The sequence below is a fragment of the Lepisosteus platostomus genome, chromosome 2, assembly GCF_059453375.1.
Source record: "Lepisosteus platostomus isolate fLepPlt1 chromosome 2, fLepPlt1.hap1, whole genome shotgun sequence".
Classification (NCBI taxonomy): Eukaryota; Metazoa; Chordata; class Actinopteri; order Semionotiformes; family Lepisosteidae; genus Lepisosteus; species Lepisosteus platostomus.
In genome coordinates this window covers 76,323,407-76,341,057 of record NC_142612.1, presented here as the reverse complement: position 1 = coordinate 76,341,057, position 17,651 = coordinate 76,323,407, and the positions used below count along the sequence as shown (strand labels likewise).

Below are 17,651 nucleotides of genomic sequence, written 5' to 3'. Positions count from 1 at the left end.
CATGTCCCACTTCACCATCAAGGCATCAATATACAAGCAGGAACCTTTTCTGTACACCTGGGAACATTTGAGTGGAAATACACAAAATGCTATGAGGTGAGGATTAGGTATAGTGTAAGGGATAAAACAGACTAAGTAGAAATGTGACTAGATTGATGTGTTTTCTGAATGTATTTTATAATTACAGTGGAAAATAAATAAGAATAGGGTTATATTTATTCAGTTAGCAAAGTAAGCTTAGAAGTCACAACATCATCATGTCACCTTTTTGTTTAAGAGGAGAAAATGATTTAAGTGTCCCAATAGTAAGGAAAAACCACCTAGTATCACAAACTAACAACAAAGTCTTCAATATCCTCCTCTTTCAGGGAAGAATTCTCCCTAAAGACCAAATGTCACCTCCACTTTACCAAATGTGTGTTTTGAAAATTCTCCAAATTGCTAACTGGAGTTGTTCTTATATTGCAGGGAGATCCAGGACACTTTAGTGATTCATGACTGTAATATGTTCTTTTGTAGCCCCAGAGCCCTTTGCATTAAAAAGGACTTGAGAGCACAGTAGTTCAAGGTAGAATCCACAAAAAGCATTTTCAACTCATATGCCTGTAAAAAAAATGCATTGTTAAATATTCGCTGATTAAACTTATTATCCCTGAACCCTTCAAGCTACAGGGCATGCTTTGTGTTACGGTGTAGAGGTGCTTCAGCAGGACGTGGGATGAAGAGGGAGAATCTGAAAGCAGCGTGCACTCAGTGTCACTGCATTAGCATGAGATTGATCAGTCAGCCAGGCTGCTAGCCAACGCATTTACGTGCTTATGTACAAACCCTTGCTGTTTAAAGTTTTGTGTTGGCCATGTCACTGCTGCCCCCTCAGGCAATAAAAAGTAGCTGTCTCTATTCAGCTCCTGCAATATGATCAAGGTCCATACCAGGTCCTGCTGTGTTATTGTCTGTCCTGTATTTTCTCTGGTTTAATGATAGTTGTCTCTTTTTTGAGGCTGCTCGGTATAGTATGGTAGGGCTCATAAACCTATTTCTGATATGCCTTTTTTTGCAGAAGCTCACAGACCTTTGTCAGGGACCCCTCTCCCCATTACAGAACCATTTGTGTGGATGCAGATTGCTATGTGCAGCATCCTTCTGAGGGGTGGAAGGTGCTATCTCTCACTGGATAGGATCAAAAACATCTTTCCTTGGGAACTGATTGTTGGCATTTCTGTTTTTCAGCAGGAGAAATTGTCACATGCTCCAGGTCACCCCAAGGATTCTGATAAATGCCAGAACCAGTCACTTAATTAATAATTCAAGGGTAAAAGTTGCAGACAAAAAAGAAAACTGGTCCGCAGGCAAGCCATATGTCTGTTTGGAGCAAAGAGCGATCATAATATAAATGACCATCAATCACAGAGGAAGTGAGAGAGAATGGCACACAGCTTTTATCATAGATCTTAGACCAGAAAACAAGCATTTTTAGCAGTCTCTTTATTAATAGTAACTGGTTGAGACAACATTTGTGGAAGGCCAGAAATGCTAACTATATATGCCCATAGGTATATAATGCAACAATGAAAGGTGAGGATACTCTGTCACAAATTAAAAGGAGGGAAAGATAGAATTAAACTTCCTGGGGAAAAACCAACACACCGTTTTCACCACTGTTTATAACATACTGTCAGATACAAGCTTATTGTAAAGCTTAGTTAATTACTTGTTCGATGTCATGAATACTGAAGCAAGTCCCTTTGGTGTTCATGGTGGAGAAGAGAGAGGCGGAAGCCTGGAATTAACTGGAAATACATGCTTAGCACTCAACAGTTTTTCCAAACATTACCAACGTCACGTCCATGTACACATATCCTCTGGGACTCGGTGATTGTTGTAAAAAGCCCTGTGGATCCTGGCTCTTCTTCTTCTAAAGAATTGGCATGTCTGTGTATTCCAACCTGCCAGTCTAGAAGAATCCCAAATCACATGACTTTACTTGATGGCACCTACTCTGTCAGTCTGTACCATCCTTTTTCTAAACACTTCATCCCATTCCGGGTGACAGGAGAGACAGGGCAATGCTAAAAACTGCACCACCACACCACCGTATACTTTGAAAATTATGACTCTGTTTTCCTTCAAGATACTTTAAAGCAGGTAAATGGTGCAAATGGCTTGTTCTAATGCCTGAATGTAACACCAGTTGTTCAGAAGTGCATCACACCCACACAGCCCTCCTGAATTAACTTCAGTATTGTGGGGGAATGAAGTGAGAATTATGTGCAAACACTGTCTGCTTTTGTTGATTTCACAACAACTTCGGAATTGAAAGGTTTTGCAATCCTGGGAGTCTGATCTGATTTTAATTACTGTTTTCTGTAAATACCTTGCCATTGCATTTTTAATACATCCGTAAATTGTTTGAAATGCATCTCTTTGCTTTGTCCATTGTTCAGTGGGTGCACACGTTAGATTCAGGGAAAGCGGATCATATTGAGCAAGTCATGCTCATACTGTCTAGAAAAGAGGAAGCAACTGATTATTTTTAAAAACTGTCAGCATTGTATATGGCATTAATTTTACAGGCTCCTTTCATTTGGTTCCAAGGTATTTTCACAATTTAATTGCCTTTGTGGACTCTAGGGAGGTAACTGTATGTGAGTATTTAGTGATGGATCAGCAGTACATTTCAGAAATATAGCTTTAGCTTTTCTGCTAAAAGTATGTATTTCTCTTAACATGCTCTCAGATTTCTCATCTCAATGTTTGAACAAGTGCACAACATGTGGTGTTCTTTTTTGTTATGTATTTAATATTGCAAAACTCACAAATTGTGAAAAAACTAGGGGATCCATTGCTTTATAGGTGTGGTGAAGAATGTGAGCGCAATAACAGTAAAAGAACACTGTGTACTGAAAGATTTAATTTGGTAGGCCACGGGGTACCCAGAGGGCAAGCTTGAATTATATGTTGAGAAGCAGGCAAGAAGTTTGCTGAATCAAAATGATGATACTAAGTGAACATTTAGAAGACATAAGGAGTTCATCACAAACTGCCTGAAGGTCCTTTAAAATTGTGATAAAATAAACTTCAGGATCATTTCACTGACTTTTAACTGGAAACACTAATGCCTATCTTAAAGAACAGGGCAACAGATGGTGGAAACAGCATGGAGAAATCGATGTACAGTGAATATTTGTTTACAGCATTTTGTACTTTGAGGCTGCAGTGTGAATCCTGCTCAATGGTCCCAGAGCAGCAACTGTACATTGTCATGGAGCCTATTTTGTTGTGTTTTCCTTTTCTGAGTCCGACTCAAGAATTCACAGTGAAAAATAAAGCTAAACACATTAACACATTAGATTGAGGCTTGTTTCTAATCTGTTTTCATGACCCCACAGCTGCCTGTCTTAAAATGTCTCAAACGTGATGCGCTCTTTTCAGAGGAGTGCCAAGTCTCTGCCCTTTCATTTTCTGCTGATGTTTTTCAATTTAGTTTTTGCACCTGTGATCCATCTGTCTATAAGCAGATAGCTGCTTGGTCAGCAGAACTTATTGTGTTAGGATCTTTCTTAAGTGGTGTTAAGACTCCTTCTGGAATTTACAATTCAGCCATAAACCCCTGACAGAAAGATCAATGAAGCTTGATTCTGTGATATCAGAAGTAAGTTCTGTTCTCATATTTCCTTTCATCATTCAGTTAGTTATCTTTCTTTGTCTTTGACACAGTGAGCTGTCATGCAATAGCCCCTTAAACAAAGAATTAGATTAGTGTGAAGTGTCTATGTCTGAGTAAGATTAATACTCATTGTAAATTAGCGTAAAATATCAATGAATACATATGGTGCACACTGCTTTTCTGCTAAAAGTATGTATTTCTCTTAACATGCTCTCAGATTTCTCATATAAGTTCTCATATAAGTAAAGCAGAGAACATGAGATAACAAACAAGCATCAATGCCTTCATTGATTCAGTCATAGAATCTTCAGCTCCTTAATTTCCCGGTTCAGCATAACTGAAATTGTCTGTGCATGGATGGTGAGATGCAGATTCAGATTGCAGGATGTATATTTGAACAGGTGATTTGTTCAAGAAATACGTTTTATGGCATTTTCTTCTGATAAAATATTACACCATGGCAAGTGGGGTCAAAATTTAAATGTGTTAATATCAGATCTTTTCTTTTCTCCATGATGCATTTATAGAAATATTTTATACCTTATCTGTGGTATTTTGTGCAGCTGGTCTTGTGAAGCTTTTCTACAGATTTGTTCTGTAAATTCTCTAAGAGAAAAGGTCAGTATTAAAAAATAAAATTAACTCTTTCCCTTGTGGCTTAGACCAACATCAAGCGTGTCTTACAACCCAAATGTGTCACATCAAGACTTCTTAGTGCTCACCAAACTAGAACAAACAAAACATTATAGCCAGTACACTGTCGCTACCCATTTTTTTTATTTAAACCCAAAATCTTATGGTATGTCTTTATATGATTTTCAATGCAGACAGGGACAAAGGATAAGAATTAAATATATTTTATCACATTGATTCATGCTAAATAAAGATTTTTATGGGTTTATGTTAAAGGGTCAACATAAACTAGAGGGGAAAATGGTTCACTCAAAATATATCCTGTATTATCAGATTATAAGGTTACACATGACAATAATTGAAGAAGAATAACATATTAAGAATAATATGTCTAAATAATTCCATTAAAAATTATATATTTTTAAGGTAGCCAGGTCACACCACCCAGCCATAGAAATAACAAGATTTGTCTTAGTGACAGCAAATTTTAGCTTTAGACTCATACTATGCCTGTCAGTCAAGTACTTTTATTATTCAACGACTGAAATTACTGTTGTGCCATCACAGTTATTTTAAGCATTTTAGTCTTCGTTGGTTAAATAATGTTCAGTTTTCAAAAATTGGTTCATTATGGGTCACTGGGTCTCTCGTGGGTCTTTTTTTTATTTAGAGAAAGCTGTGTGAATCATGTCATAGTCAATCTGCTCAGTAAAAATGGAGACGCAAACACATCTCACATTTATCTCCCTCCTCCAAGATACGAATATTTTTTCCGTCTCCTGTTCATGGCTCAGGCCTGAGGCCATGAGGCCTGTCATATAGTAACACAGAGTGCTTGCTCTAAACATTCGGTTTTTCAGCGCCTATACCTTCTTTAAGGACATCTTCCTTGGGCTCCATGCTTCACTGCCTCTCACTACAATCTGGAGGCTCTAGATCAGAGGAAGCCAGTAGAAATGTCCTTCAAGCCAGATCGTAAAATGTAAGAGCCACTGACCTCCTAGTACTTGAACTCTGTTAATTACTTACGGTTAGATTGACTCTTTTACATATTTACTTTTCCTTCTGTTCCTACCTACTAAATGCACAGCAGTGTATATTTTTTCATGTTTGCTTTGCTTTATTTTCTTATCAAAGCAGAAAAAAACACCCCAATCTTTGGTAAAAATTACCTTAGTGTGTTGTATTGGAGTGGCTATTCCAATCACTTTTAGGTGACAAAGGGATTACCTTTGGACTGGTAGTAAAATTAACATATTTTATGTGAAGATTGACACAGTTTGTTAAACTAAGGGATTTATACAGTGTATTGTCTTTTATTTAAACATAAACATATTTACTTTTACTTCTGTTCCTACCTACTAAAATATACTGTATATTTATTTTCATGCCTGTTTTGCTTCATTTTCTTATCAAAGAAGAAAAAATGTCTGAAATCACTTTTAGAATCACTTTTAGATCACAAGGGATTACCTTTGGACTGGTAGTAAAGTTTTTAAATTTGACATGAAGTTTGACAGAGTCTGTTAAAACAAGGAATTTATATTGTCTTTTATAATATGCCAAAAGGGATACTGTATCTATCTTGGTTTATGACTTTATGCTATAAGAGCAAGGAATAAAAATCTCTTTGAAATAAGAATGCAATAGATTAAACCTTGTTTCCATAATGTATTTCAGATATATGTAGTTTATAATAAAAAGATCAATATATTTATATAAAAAGATCAATAACTTTTGTTTTTGTTGGTTTTAAAACTCTTTATTGTACATCTTTTAAAATAATGTTAAAGTGTGTTTTATTTTGATGTTTCCCACAGGAACCTGGGTGACTTTTGGAGGTCAGATTTCAGATGAGGTGAGAGAACAATTAGAAAGCAAATTCACATTGTAAAAAAAATCTTGCATTATTTTGTAAAAAGGTTTCACTCTGAAAAATACAGCAATCATTCATTCCTGAGCTGGTAAATTAATAAAAATGTTTAAAGTCCCAAAGGTGATTTTATTTTTGTAACCTTTTATATCAATAATCTAAGGAGTATTCGGTCATCACTGGAGGCACTTTCAGAGACTGGACACTCTTAATCATATTTTTGAGCCAGTATCTTGTGCTTGCATTCATATATTCATCAGTCAAATACAACAAATGATAGGCAAAAAGCCCATTTTTGATTTCATAACTTCTGCATCTTCAATGCTTATTTAATGCCCCTCTGTTCAGAAGGGAAAATCCAGCTGCAACTGGAATACAGTGACCCAGAATTTTTTTTAACGGTGTGAAACATGTGTCACAGCTCTTTTTTTAACCAAGGTCATCATTAGTGGCTTTCTGGTGTAGAGAGATTAAGTTAAAAACCGCTGTCATTTCTGTGTGGTTTAATAATTAACCTCACTCAGCTCCCAACAAACATATACAGTACATATACAGTACAGTACCAATATGAATTTCATGATCATGTTTGTGAAGAGCACTGATGAGTTATATGAAGAGTAAGCTCTAACTTTATGCATCACACATAACCATATGGTACTGCTGGGTTACTGTGCTCACAACTGATGCTTAGGGCTAGATTTGCTTAGAAGGATTCTGGAAATAGTTGAATTTACATCCACTCCATTCTCTAACCCATCCTGCTTGGATACAGTCGTTTTCTCTCAGATATTCTCCCCTGTTAGGAAACACATGTTCTAGTCTCTAAAGTACCAACCAATTGTCTGGAGAAACTTTTATTATAACAGGAGAGTTTGAGGGAAACACAAATGACTTAAACCACTATTTAGTCTTTTCTATTACCTTATTAAGCAGGGTTTGTGGGTTGGCCATTTATCAGCTATATTTGTACATAGATGTGGTGTATGTACTTTATTAACAGTATCTGAAATACACTTACAAGACAACTTCGGTTTAAAGCAACTTTCACTGAAGGATATGCTGTGTGCCCATATGAAAAGAGCACAGTTAATTAATGCAGTGACTGAAAGTCCAAGACTTTTCCTGATCACATATTAATTCCAAAAAGCAGCATAATTTATGCATGATATTACAAAAGGGAAACTAGTAAAACACTACATTTGCAACGCAATATGTATAACATATTCCAATATCATATAAACTCTCTTTTGGCATGTTGTGTTACTGTACATTGATATTGCTATGCAAATTGTGTAAGTTGTGCAATAAGCACTGATATAGTTTTGCTTCAAAAGCCATGAAATATCACATTTTCTTTCAGTAACTTGACAGGACTGATTTGTCTTTTCCCTATACTTGATATTTTCTTTAGTATTCTGTGGCTCACTAAAGTGGAATATCTTTTATTATCTGTTTGGAACAGCTACCACCTTCAGTTTTCATGCCTTCCTTCAACAATCTTGTACATCTGCCAGAAAACTTGATGAATTGTTAGAACACTAAAAGACACCAAGCAGATTCTCCGAGGGAAAGTGTTATTTGATTAAAGCAATCCTGCAAAAAGACTGTGTTAAGGTTATCACTTTCAAAGGGAAACTAGTGCAAAAATTAACAATGACAACAAATTCACATATAATGCTGAATCGACATGTAATGTAAAAAATGATGTTGTGGATTCTTTGCAGTATTATGCTAATTTATTACTGTGCTACCCAAAGTAAATTCTAAAGCAGTCTTGCTTCGCCATTTGAGTGAAACTCACTACAGGCCAGGGTGAGAGAGGGATAACAGATTTTAATGAACCAAATAAAGATGAAGAATAGTAGTTTCTAACATGTTACAGGACAGTAAGCAAGGTTTGGCTGAAAAAAGGAGAGCTGCAAACTAGGACTTATCGTTCAGCAATCATTTAGGTTTAATTTCTACAGGTGGCGGAACGGCTAATGACAATTGCTTATGAGAACGGAGTAAATCTCTTCGATACTGCAGAGGTTTATGCTGCTGGCAAGTAGGTGAAATTCATCATCTACCTAATTCTTTATGTGTGTGATATGATGTGGAACTCCTGTACTGGAATCCCAAAAGAACCTGCATCCTGACTGAAGTTGTGAGTTATACAAATCATACATGTCCTTTTTCACAATGTCCTTATAATCAAAGTGCTTTGAAGCAATGTAATGCAACAAGTTTAGGTACACTGCAGTTATTTAACCAGAAGTAAAATTAATAGGTTGTGCTTTGTTAATGTTATCAACTAAATCGGCCTTCATGATTTGGAAACTTCTTTAGTTGTAAAAGATTTTTAACATTAATTAAAATACTGTTTGCAGTGCTATATATCTGCAGCCCTGAGTTCCAGAAAATACTGAAATATTTCAGGTTATAATCATGTGTCCTTTGTGCTTTCTAGAGCTGAGATCATATTGGGAAACATCATCAAGAAGAGGAATTGGAGGTAATCTTATTTTGTACTTGTATGGTTTTCTTTTGGAAAGCATGCTAGGTTTCTCATACAACTAAACAAAGTCGTGTGTGAGAAATGTGTTTGGATAGTTGAATGATTGCAAAAATTGTGTTTTATTTCTTGTTCTATAGCTTCCGTGCTGTTTAAGCAGTCTAGTATGTCAGTCCGTAATGGAAACTATAGCAACAAATGCCTTCTATCTGCTATCTATACTGGAAGTTTAAGTACAGTTTCTGAGATCTGTCATAGATGGCCTGTTGACCAGAGGCCAGGCTCAATTCAACTGTTTTTATTAAAATTGCACATCGCCAATTATTTTTTATCTTGCACCAGCCCAAACAGGGAGTCACCTCTGTACTTTCCTGCTCACAGGAAGGATCCCTGCTCCCACATGGGGATAAAGAGGAAGTGACAACACGCCTCTGACCCGCCCACCCTTCACGCCAATCATCTTCTCACATGTTAGAAACACTGCAGTGCCATGCTGGAGGGTCAGGGCTGACTGGAGAAGAGGGGTGATGCAGGGGTCACTGATTTCCTAGGATCTGCCAGAGCCATAACCATCTACCTTTGTCAAGGAATCTGGTGGGATTTCTAATGGGAAATCCCAGACATGGTTGATTTGATTAAAAAATTCAAGATAATAATCTTACTGACTATAAGCCCTGTACGAGGCATGAAGAGGGCTTTGAAGGACCCATAGGAAATGTGTTTGTCTTAATGTCCTTAATCAGGGCATCTGTAAAAACAAACTTGCCAGAATGAAAGTGATAAGTGGATTTGAGAATTGAGAATTTAACCCCAAATAGATTTTAGAGAGCCGGTCAGTTTTCTCCCTTTTAAATAAGGGATCCAGTCTTTAAAATCCAGAAGAAGCTGTGAACTGGCAGCCAGCAAAATCATATTGATGGGGTTTTCATTTCAGTAATCAAGTACAGACAATATAAAAAAGATTTATTTTTTTACAGGACCTGTTAATCAGGTCCCAGTAAGACAGAGACAGTAAGACATAATAAAAAAACCTTAAAGGAAATGCATAAGTTGCTGTATTTCCTCATTAAATTAGACCCCACTGCTTAATACTGCCAGCTAAAGATTGTTTGAAACCGTACGTTAAAAAAAAATATTCCTCAACCTTCTAACCTCTAAGTAATTCCCTTGAAAATCTTATTGTTATCCCTGCCCTTGAGATTAGTGACATCTAGTTTAATCATGTTTATTTATTTTCTACAGCACATCTTGCAAATCCTATTTCAGCTCTTATGTTAGATCCAAAGACTCACATTATTGTGATATCACCATAATCTTTATTTATAATAATATAACTAATTTTAAATCATTTCTGCAGATGAGGTGGCATTAAGCTACAATTTCTGAAGCACATGCTTTTGAATAATGTACCTAATGTACCTCTACAACGTACCAATGGTTTCTAGCTGTGCAAATCTAAGGATTCATTTTCTCGAGCTATAAGTCAGCAAATCTTTTTGAGAGTAAATCTATGCATGAAATGTTCCAGAATGCGAGGTATATCTTTCTTATGGGAAACCAGCTTATTGAGGTAGACCTGCAGCTGTGTTTGTGAGGAAAGAGACAACAGAAATGACAGAGAGAAACTCGGTTTTATTCAAGGGAGAATATAAACTATGGAATGATATAATACAGCAAATAATAATCCTATACAACAGAGTAGCAATAGCAATGGAGCATGAGTCTGTTCACAAAGAAAGGTGCCAACATGCATAGTTTTAAAGAATGTGAAACAGCATTATAACCATTATATTAACAGAAAATATGTTTAAGGCAATGTTTTAAATAATTTCCTTGTGCTTAAGCACTGCCCCTGCCATGAGTGTTGGTCCCAGCTCCTCTGAAGGACCATACTGCTCAATTCAATACAGAGTGATAAATAGCACTGATGGTCTAAGTGTTCCTAGACTCTGCCTTTGCCGAAATCAATTAGCTGGTTTCTACAAACATGAGCCTCTTCAAAGAAAATGGATATGACAGATGCCATTATGTTAAATTCCATTATTCTAATATCATTTTTACTAGCTTCAACTGAATAAGCATTGACAGGTATTTATTTGTTGCATGTGTCTGAGCTCAAGTACTCTTGTGATTCTAAGATGTATTTGTAATTTTATCCATTGCCGCTACACAGGAACTAAGTTAAATGTATTATGTTTCTGACTCTTAAGGGCCTGCTAACAGTTTTCGTTGAAGATTTTCTTTAAAACATTTTTTTAAAACAATTTACACCTCTGTTCAATAAAGCAGACTGTTCAAGAAGGTTTGAACTCTCTTCTCTACAATCTTCCTTTCTGTGTTTTGAAAATGTATTATAACTTTTTTTGTTCACTTAAAGATTAACAATACTTGTTTATCACACATGCTATAAGTCTGTATTGCTAGTTTCTTCTTATCAAAGAGATAACATGTGGCTGAAAGGTAATCATGTTTTGTCTGGGGCTGAGAGGTGTTGAGGGATAATAACTGATTTATAGCATTAGCATTCTCCCTGTATTCTTCTGAACAGGAACACTGGATGCAGTCAGAAGTACAAGCCTTGGTGTTGCTAATTAACCCATCTAAATAATATGAACTCTGCAACCTTCAGATTAAACATTTTTCTTCTCCAATTTAATGTCATACTCAGGGTCCTTCAGAAGTCTTCATAATAGGAAAGATATTGCAAAGACCTAGCACAGTATCCTGCTTGTTCCCACCTGTTGGAAACTTAAAAAACTATAATATTATATATTAATCCCTCACACCTGAAGAAGGCTCCACAGCTGAAACGTTGTGTTTTCTCTCATCTCTTTTCAGCATGGAATAAACCTATTACTTGTTCCTTTGCAGCCTACGCATGCTGACGCAGCTACCCACCAATAATATTATATGACTTGACCTTAAATATAAACTCCTCCTTCACATATAAGATAATGCCCCCAAATAAGCTATGTCTTTCTAAAAGCATTACGTCAGACCACTATTATAAAACAGAAAATTGAGTGAGCAGTCTGATTTTTAGCATGATGTGTTGAAAAACAAATTAAAAATGCATGACAAGCCCACAGTTTACATTGGTACAGAATGTAGGACAACGACAGGTCCACATGGTGCACTGTCACTTAATTTACATTTATTTACAATTTAAATGAGCTGCAGCTATCACTAGCAAGCAAAAATGATACTGAATGCACTTGTTAATATATAGGGCAACAACGGCCATTCAAGATGTGTCCTTGATCTTGTAAAACTTTTCGCTCTTTGTGTAATAATTCTCAGCAGCCCTTTTTTAGAACAACTGCAGTTTCAGCTTTAGGCTAAAATGACAGCACACATAACTGCCTATTGAATTGTTTCTGCCCATCATTTCCTTGAACAATGTGCTAGTGATGATGAAAGGTCATGGGCAAGTGATGTGGGGAATTAATCTACTTTCCTCTTGGTTTCTGTGAGTATTTGCTGTATAAACCTCTCAGTTACTCTTAGAGTTGCTGTACAGCATATACAGTGCCCTCACAGCCCCATTCCTCCCTCCTTCATTGACGAAATCTTAAGGAGGGGTTGCCAAGGGATCCAAGGAGTTTGATAGCAATGCTTGTCTTTCAAGGAGCAGAGGTTAAGCTGTAACGAACAGTTCTATCCGGACCCTATGGGGACGACACAATCCAGAATAGTGAGGAAGGAATACACTAGGGAAAAGTCATGCAGGAACAGGGATGAACAGGGGGGCGTGTCCATACGGTGCTGGTGATCCGGGGAGGTGTGGCCGAGGCAAACAGTCAAGAATAAATCCAAAAGGGGGAATCCAAAAACGAAAGCAAAAGGTCCAAGGCTGGGAAATCCGTCCAAACAGGAGATTAAAATCAGGTGCCGGGTCGGGACCGGCGGGGGGGGACAAGGACAGGAGCAGGAAGTTAAAAACATAACGGAGCCAGGGCGCTACCAGGTCCCGGGCTCGCACGATGCGGGGATCAGAAGTGAGCGCCTGGCTTTTAAAGGCGAACAGAAACAGGGAAGAAACAAGGAACAGGTGGCAGGAATGATACAAACGAGGAAGGGCTGGAGCGCTCTTAAGAGGAGGGGTTGCGATCGTGACATAAGCGAGTAACCAAAAAATTGAAAGTGTCTGTGCGTACCCAGCAGTCAGGGACAGTGTAGAAGAAGAATCACCAGGCCCAGTAAGATTAACTGGCCGCTGTACGTCCAGGACCCAAAGGACACCATGCTGTCTCTCATGGAGTGATTCAAGGAACCAGACACACGCAGGTGGAAATGGCTCAGAAACGCAGATGGACTTGTCTAGCTGACTCGTTCAGAAGTCATCCACACAAGCGCCGTGAAATTATCTCCATGCTTTGTCAATTTCTCTAGCGCGTGCATCCATCCCGTCTCGAGTTCATGGACATGGAAATGAATTATTCTTTGCAGAAGGATTTAATGTTTGGAAATTCTCAATATTAAGTTAATGGACTCATACATTAACTTTAACAAGGTGCATCTGTCAGTATTTTGTATGTCTGGAGTAACTAATAAAAGTGTTTTATTTTCTTGATTAGCATTATAAATCATTTTTATCTTCTGTCTAAGGATATTAAAACATGTTTACAACATTTCTGTCATTAAAACTAAACAGAATTGTAAGGTGTGATCTATATAATGTTACTGCTATTTTCTGTTTAAAAATTTTTAGGACTCTTTCTACAGATCACAGAAATAAACCTATAAAAAACAACTGTTATTATTTAAGAAAAGCATCTTTTGGCCATTTTGAGAGCATTGTTTAGCTAAATTTGTTCAGCTTCTTTGTTTGATAATTGCATCTAAAATTAGCTGTGCAGTAAAAGTACAGAGACATAAGGAATTCTGTTAATGGCCTGACTGCAGCAGAATCTTTGGTGCTAATTATACTATTTGCCTCTGGATTTGTTTGAACAGGAGATCCAGCCTTGTGATAACAACTAAGCTATACTGGGGAGGAAAGTAAGTTTGGAGTTCTGAAGTTTTTTTCTCACTTTTTCACTGGTTTATCAGTTGCTCAGTAAGGTTTCTTTGTATGTATACCTCTCTTTATATCTATATAACAGAATCATTTGATTTCAAATCCTTACATTTTGCATACAAACAAAAGGAGACTATTCAGTCTCTGTTGGTTGGCAGCTAACTGATTCAACGATCTCACACAGGCATTTCTTGAATGGAGCCAGAGTGTTTTCTTTAAAATAACACTTGTCCGAGGCTCGAACAACTCTTTGTGCACAGAAGTCTCTCCTGTTCTCGATTTAAAAGCACATCCCTTTAGTTTCCAATTGTGTTCTCTGATTCACTTTTCACTTTTGAGCATGAAGCCCATGTCTTCAGTATTTCAATATTTGAACAGGGGTACATAAGTAATCTTTTCTGCTCAGAAACTGAGCTCCTTTTAACCTATCAATATAAGACTTTTTTTTGCAAGCCAGGGAATATTCATTGTTGTTTATCCCAGGGTGAGCAAAGCATATATGAAGGAGAAACTCAGTAAATATCAGTACTTTTTGCTAGCTACTGTACATGTACTCCTATGAGCTGTACTCCATTACCATGGAATATATTTATTCTTCATAGTCATGTGAATGAGCTCTAACATTTCACTACTGCGCTGAGTAAGGTGTCAAACATCTCAGAAGTACGGTTTGTGCAGCATTATGCTAAAATCCTAAAAGGCAGTGTGAATGACACAGCTGTGAAATGAGATAAGGCTAGCAAAACATTTTCCATTTCTCTGATGAGGCTGGATGGAACAATTCCTCTCTTCTTATAAATATTAATTCCTTTCATGAGCTAAAGGATATATATAATGTATTGTGATTATACCAACTTACTGTTCTAGGAGCAATGACAGCTTACTGCCAAATCAAACAGACAGATTGACAGATTAAATTTATTGTATTCACAGGAGGGAGATGTGCTGAACACGTTCTTTTTGTTTTTTTTCATAAGTCACGCACTGATTTCATTTGGAGTTCCTTGACTGCACTGTAGCAATTGCTTGTTAAAGCCTATTACACCCATCTTCAACTGACTTCATCTTTTTTTTCTCTGTTCATTCAGGGCAGAAACTGAAAGAGGACTTTCCAGGAAACACATCATTGAAGGTATATCTTAACTTCACTTAAATATATTCAATATCTGATGTAACATAATATTACTCCATTTTCCAAAAGCAAAATGAACCGACATCCACTCTTTTCTATCACATTTCATAGTTATGTAATCGTCTGTTGTATGCCATATTTGGAAAACAAGTCTACCATCACACAAAATTAATTTGATTGTTCACATTTATATGATTCATTTAAAAAGAATACAGCATCACCATATTCTAAATTCCACGCAAAATATTTTGGCCAATTTTTGCCAATTTACGATACACTAATCTAAATGTCTGTTGAGAACAAATTCTCATTGACAATGACAACCTGGAGAGTCTTCACTTGCACAGTGACACATTTATTGGAGGAATGTGAGAGGTGTACTTATCTCAAGTGTACAATAGCAGTATCCCACCAAACTCTAATACTTCTGTTTGGAGTCCAGAGTAATAATTAATAATTATAATAATTACTTACACTTATATTGCGCTTTTTCTGGACACTCCACTCAAAGCACTTTCCAGGTAATGGGGACTCCCCTCCACCACCACCAATGTCCCGCATCCACCTGGATGATGTGACAGCAGCCATAGTGCGCCAGAACGCTCCCCACACATCAGCTATCAGTGGGAAGGAGAGCAGAGTAATGAAGCCAATTCATAGAGGGGGACTATTAGGAGGCCATGATTGGTCAGGGCCAATGTGAAATTTGGCCAGGACGCCGGGGTTACACCCCTACTCTTTTCGAGAAACACCCTGGGATTTTTAATGACCACAGAGAGTCAGGACCTCAGTTTTACGTCTCATCCGAAGGACGGCGCCTGTTTACAGTATAGTGTCCCCATCACTATACTGGGGTATTAGGACCCACATGGACCGCAGGGTGAGCGCCCCCTGCTGGCCCCACTAACACCTCTTCCAGCAGCAACCTTAGTTTTTCCCAGGAGGTCTCCCATCCAGGTACTGACCAGGCTCACACCTGCTGAGCTTCAGTGGGCTGCCAGTGGTGAGTTGCAGGGTGATATGGCTGCTGGCTTGTACCACACTCTATTCCATACTGCTTCCCAGACATTCCATATAGCAGGTGAATTTTTTGCCATTGGTTTTGCAACATTAGTTGGTGTTTTTTACCAAAACATAGGATGGCTTTTATGGAGGTAGTAGCTTCTACCAAAACTAATTAGTTCAATATTCATATATGTATAAATTCGTTTCTGAGAAATTCATATTCATATTCATAAAAAAAGTGGGGAGTTCAGTTTAGGTCTGCCAGGGAAACTTTGTCCTGGAAAATCCTTTGGTTTCCTTTAGGCAATGGCAGACTCATGCTTGTTATTTGGCTCTACCTGGGGCACAGTACAGAAGATTCGAAATAAATAATGTGCTGGATAGTATTAGCATGCAAAGTATTTTAAACATAGTCCTAATTTGTTTTGTAAAGCTTTGAACGCTGTAAGAAGACAGTTTGTCAGAAAAATTACTTTTGTTTCCATGAGATGCAGTGTGCTGTCAGACTTCATCGAGGACAAAAAGGTTTAATGGTTTTGACCAAATGGTTTTGACAGTGTAGCTGTTTTCTTTAAATCCAGTTGACGCTGGATTACACTGCAACCAGCAACTTTACTTAACTTTTACTACATAGAAGGGGGCTCACTCCTGAGATACATTTTAGATTGTGCTTTTTTGTTCATGTTAGGAAAGGCTAAAAATTAAAACAAGTTGTGTCAGTTTTCAGTCAAAACAAATATCTTACGAATGCAGCGTGCTATAATTTCACAGCTTTTGTGCTTAAGCCTCCTTCATTTATTTTAAAACAAGTTACCCCCAAACAACCAGAAAGCAACAAGATATTAGTTTATTTTCCAGTGAGAAAACATTAAGCATTTAAGAGAGCTATACCAAACATTTAATTTTGTAGATTTGATCACATGTGTGAATTTTGATCAAAATGGAAATTTCCTTTATGAAGAGCAAGCCTGTAGATTTATCCCTTTTTCCCATTTTGTTTTACTAGTGTTATTTATGTCTATCATTGATCATATAATATAATAAAATGAATGTTCGATTAGTATAAGTGTTGCTATGAAATTAGACTATCCTCATCCAGTTTCTGACGTTTTGTAGAAGATAGTTGATTTTCAATATGTCACAAATGAATGGTAAAAAAGTCTGTGACTCGCATAACAAAATAAAATATTTTTGAAAGCACGACTGCATGTTAAATGTAAAATCATTTAAAAGGAAATTATTATAAAAGATTGTCTAGCTTAAATGTGATCAAGCATGACCTCCATTCATGTGAAACTGAAAATTACTGATTTTTATCGTAATTTTAGTACAGTCTTGAATCACCCAGATTGGGAATGTCCAAGACAAAGGAAAAACTTAAATATTTACCTTTTCCTTAATTACTTTGGGTTTTTACTTTATCTTCGATCATCTTCTTTGAATGTAACCTGTATTTGTGTGTTGTAACATAATTTGGTTTGTTTTAATATTCCTAAAACAGCTGGCAGTGAATTCCCAGAACAAACTACAATTTTGTTACTATTCTTTTGTCTAAATGTGCACCTTTTACCGATGTAAATATGTTTTTATTTGGGGGTTTTATTTTTTTATCATTTATTTGCCCTTGTCATATACATTATGGTGACAAAGACAAAAGTATTTCATTTCATTTAGCATGCTTTCAATAATTAAAAAACATCATCCAGTCCATGTAATTCTGCTTTAGCATATTTAGTACTTGCCTAAATTATTGCTGTCAAGATTAATTGCAAAAAAATACAAATACAAAATAGAAATAGCTCATAAAATGCAATTATTAATAATGCT

At 36.8% G+C, this 17,651-nt stretch overlaps 1 protein-coding gene across 5 annotated transcripts in view; it reads left to right on the top strand.

The window, feature by feature from the left end:
* Positions 1 to 17,651, top strand: part of kcnab1a (potassium voltage-gated channel subfamily A regulatory beta subunit 1a) — a 101,463-nt gene that overhangs the window by 72,060 nt on the left and 11,752 nt on the right. For all 5 annotated transcript variants that reach the window (XM_088618929.1, XM_088618900.1, XM_088618923.1 and 2 more), the window contains 5 exons: positions 6,121 to 6,158; positions 8,141 to 8,220; positions 8,623 to 8,667; positions 13,624 to 13,668; positions 14,776 to 14,819. In XM_088618929.1, the coding sequence (XP_088475055.1) occupies positions 6,121 to 6,158; positions 8,141 to 8,220; positions 8,623 to 8,667; positions 13,624 to 13,668; positions 14,776 to 14,819 (252 nt within the window). The remainder of the gene's footprint in view (positions 1 to 6,120; positions 6,159 to 8,140; positions 8,221 to 8,622; positions 8,668 to 13,623; positions 13,669 to 14,775; positions 14,820 to 17,651) is intronic.